Genomic DNA, 4,147 nt, shown 5'->3' with positions numbered 1-4,147 from the left:
TCCATTTTCCAGATCATCGTTTCTATTACTAATTACGAGGAGTTGAGAGAATATACTGTGTAATAGTGACACTAAAGCCGCATTTCGACATAATGTTGCTTGTTAATGCGCGGGTGTGATTATCAGTCCGGATGGATGGAAGTGACAATAACAAGCCTGCTGGTAATAATATTAAAGGATGTTCTATTCGGTAGCTATTTTTTTTTTTTTATTGTATGGACAATGACACAGCCTATAGCCTGTGGTAACATCTGATTTCATTCACATTGGCGTTTGTGTCTACTTACGCGTTTAAATGCGTCCTCCGATTGTCAGTCGAGAGCTCTACGCGCGTTTGAATCCGACAGATTTCAGTAAAAAAACACAGCAGGTTAAAAGCATCGTCCTTGCATGCTGCATGGAGCATAACAGTGTGGCGGATCCGTCCGTCCATTAGACTAGAATCATTTCCAAGTCCCCGCTATGAATTGCCCAGAATCGCGGCAGCCACCACACAAGACAAGGCCAAAAATAAATAAATAAATTACAACCCCCCCCCCCCCGCGTCCCCCCCCCCCAAAAAAAGACAGAGAGACAGCCGATCACAAGATCAATCAAAATCCTACCTGTTGATAATCCTGTTTCGTTTCCCTCCTGGAGGATATTTACATTGCACGAGTCGGGTTTTTGCTGTTTTAAAAAGCCTGATTTGTTGCCTGCCCCCTTTTTTCCTCCACGGTGAATATCCTACAGTAAGCGGAGCAAAGCGCGCATGCGCCCTGCATCCCTATTTGGAATCCAAGACGCGTCTTGTCTCTTGTTGCAGCAGCAGCAGCAGCAGCAGCTCCCTCTCTCTCACGGTAACATCTGCTCAACGGGGCCACTGCTGGCCGGTAACGCGTTACAGCACAACTCGCTGTTCCCCTGCTAACGTGTAGTGTAACGGATTACTTACTATTATAAGTATTATACTGTCACTTTCACACCCAGAGTCCAGATAAAAAAGACACCTTTATCATCCCCATGACTGTTTCAGATGGATGTAAACCTGCTTCTTTACAGATAATTGAGGTTCGGTCCAGGCTGATCAGATCTCTTTCATTACAGTCTTTTATCCCCTTGTTGGACCTTTTGCTTGCTAACAGTGTTTCTATCAGATTCATTCAGCTATAGCATTTGTAGAGCTCCCTGTCTGCCTTTCATTGTGCTCATACATGTTTCACTCTACAGAAATGTCGGCCATTATGTACAAAGTGAAGGGGTTAAACCAGGCTGCCTGGTGCACCTCAAGGTAGAGCGACTTCCCCTGTACTGTATATGCATAATTGACAAGCACTTTGCGCACTGTTGTTCATTCTGCCCGGGCAGCATGATAAATTCATAGGATCTGATTTCTCAGCCATGTATGGTGAGCCGTAATGTCATGAGCAGTGTAACAAGTGAACAATGATTCAGCCACATGTACACAAGTGCGCGCACACACACACACACACACACACACACACCTGGGCTATAAAACATGAATTAATTATGATCACACATGTTGGAAATGTGTCACAACTTTCACGTAGTAGAACTGAGCAGATATCTATGTTTTTGTGATTAAAAAATAAGGCTGTGCAGTCAGCTTAGCAAGTATCACGGACATGATGGCCTGGAGATTGAATAATTAATTTTACTCCGAAGGAAACCCTGTTACTGCCCTCCAGACAAAGCTAAATTAAAGTGAAGGCCTTAATGATTTTGTGCATGTCCCAGTATTCTCTGATGAACTATCACTCATTTTGGCACAGACCTTGTAAACATCTTGATGTATGATGCCAAGATTAAATTATGAGTTTTAGTCATCAGTTATACAAGGTAATGAAGTTGATCTCTTTTTTTTTTTTCTAGACAAATGAGAGTTTCAATAAAAAAAATAATTTGGATAAAAAAAAGTCTAAAGCTTATTTGCTCTAGTGGTGGAAAGTAAGTAGTACTGTACAATTGAATGCTTCTACTCCACTACATTTATCTGACAGCTCTACACATTGGTGTAGCAAAACTTTGTCCTTTTCTTCTTTCCAATCCCATTACCCATCTCACAACCCTTCAGATTTATCTTGTGACCCCTAGGTTGTGAACCAGTGGACTAATCAACCCGAACTGTCCTGTTTTACATAAAGTAGTCAAAATCATCTCCACCGTGACCAGCAACAACAGCAAAATGCTGCTGACACATTGATGCAACAGTATTAACAATCTAATAATGTCACATATAATGATATCAGTACTTCTCTACTTTTAAAAGTAGGTGAATGCAGGACTTTGACTGTATGCAACAGAAACAGCAGAGCAAAAGTAATGTTAGTTTAGCTTCGATTTAACAATTAATATTACAGCGTAAGTGTGGCTGTAAAGAGAAGCCTGCATATTAAAATATTTTTTAACATTTGCATTGTAGTCTGTAATCAAAACCTTCCTGCTAGAAGGTGATCTGTTCCACAGAGGGGCATGCAAGCCCTCTTTCCACACTTTCTAAATGAAAGAAGAGAGGGAGAACGTGATCATACAGCAGATCACTCAAACACCATGCAAACCACGAGTTGTGAGGAGCATCAGATTAACCATTTTATTATTCTCAAAGCTACTGTCACACATTTTAACAGCAGACATGGCTGCAACACCTCCTCTCTTTGCACACAACCACACGTTTCATATTGTGCTTCAAACAACGGCAGTGCTGTGTTGCACACTGCAGACATGAACACATCAGGAAGTCACAGTGATCACTCCAAGCATGGAAAATATGCGCAGTACGCAATGCAAGAATCTATAGGAGAGTATACAGTATCTGCAGCAGTCTTTTCATATAGAAGGCAACAGTGTTTGGCCCTTAATCTCAGCAGTGCAAAACAGTTCCTGTTTTTTGGGCTTCCTGGATGTTTCCCCCGTGAGTTCACGTGGTTCCCGTTGCGTTTGACGCATTAATCCCAATAAGGCACGTCTCTTATCCGTCGCTTCGACACAAACACGGTGCCAGAGGGTCCATGTGAGATCACCGACCGAGGTATTAATGCGGTGGATGATAACAGGACAGGACAAGCGCACGATCGGGAGAGTCTCTCACAGCTGCCCGTTCCGCCTCCGTGCGTACCAGCCGAGGAAGGCGCAGAAGCCCACCACGGTCAGGATGGTGCCCAGGAGCAGGGCTAAAGCGTCGCCCGCATCGTAAGCCTCCGCCGGGGGGATCAGGGAGAGAAATATCAGCCACACGATCGCTGCGGCGCCTGGAAGTTCAAGTTTGGGAGCCATGTTGAGCTTTTCCGCATTTGTTGTTGAATTCCGGGAAGCTGAAAGCGCCTGCGTCAGAGTCAGATGACCGCAGCATCGGTTGGAACTTCCTGGTGCGCTCAGCCAATTGCAGAGCTGCTTTATTCTAACCCTTTTGGATGCTTTTTTTTCCCTCTAAAAGAAGATTTTGACCTGTGGCACAGAAATAATTGCATAATTCTGCTGTTTGTTTTCTTTGTCACACATCAAATAAAAATGGTTTCAAACTGTAATTATCCTACAGTGAGTGGATTTGTGACATCGCTCCTCTTATTAGTGACGATTAGGCTGACAAGCCGTCAGTGCTTCATGTCTCTGCTCCTCAGGCCCTGCTATAAACAAACAAGACTATTTTAGATCAGCCAGGCTCACCAACAGCTCTTGTCTGAAGCTTGATATTCCCTCTGAAGATGAACATGTGTTGACACGCATAGGTCTTTACTGTATGTCACATGTGACACTTGCTGGTCAAGGTCAGATTGAAAAAAAACACACATGGTATTTTCCACATTAAGCTGCCTCAAGGGTTGTGAACTTTCCTGGTTCATTTTACTATTTCAGTTTGGACAGGGAGAGAATTTCACTCTAAAGGTGCTCTTATCTCCAATTCCAATATGCATTCCCTGCTCTGCTGTGCCTCAGTACATCCCTGATCCCCTGAAACATGTTGAAATTGCTTCAAATCGGCCGTGTTACGATGACTAAACACGCCCACATCTCAGCTCATGCTACAAATTGTTTAGCTTGCAGAGCTGTGGTCTATATCTCTCCCTGTGTGCTCTCCCGGGGCACTTTGCCTGTAATTTAATTAGAGCGCACAAGCCAAAGTAAAATATTGACCTTGTAAGGCGGCCAT

At 43.6% G+C, this 4,147-nt stretch overlaps 1 protein-coding gene across 1 annotated transcript; it reads right to left on the bottom strand.

Moving 5' to 3' along the window:
* Positions 1 to 2,564: 2,564 nt before the first annotated feature.
* Positions 2,565 to 3,331, bottom strand: LOC139305159 (small integral membrane protein 30). Its single transcript, XM_070929105.1, has one exon. The coding sequence runs from the start codon at positions 3,271 to 3,273 to the stop codon at positions 3,085 to 3,087; it is 189 nt and encodes a 62-aa protein (XP_070785206.1). The 5' UTR covers positions 3,274 to 3,331; the 3' UTR covers positions 2,565 to 3,084.
* Between the last annotated feature and the right edge of the window lie 816 nt (positions 3,332 to 4,147).

The sequence above is a fragment of the Enoplosus armatus genome, chromosome 22 (assembly GCF_043641665.1).
Source record: "Enoplosus armatus isolate fEnoArm2 chromosome 22, fEnoArm2.hap1, whole genome shotgun sequence".
NCBI classification, from domain to species: Eukaryota; Metazoa; Chordata; class Actinopteri; order Centrarchiformes; family Enoplosidae; genus Enoplosus; species Enoplosus armatus.
This window is presented reverse-complemented; position numbering and strand designations above follow the sequence as displayed.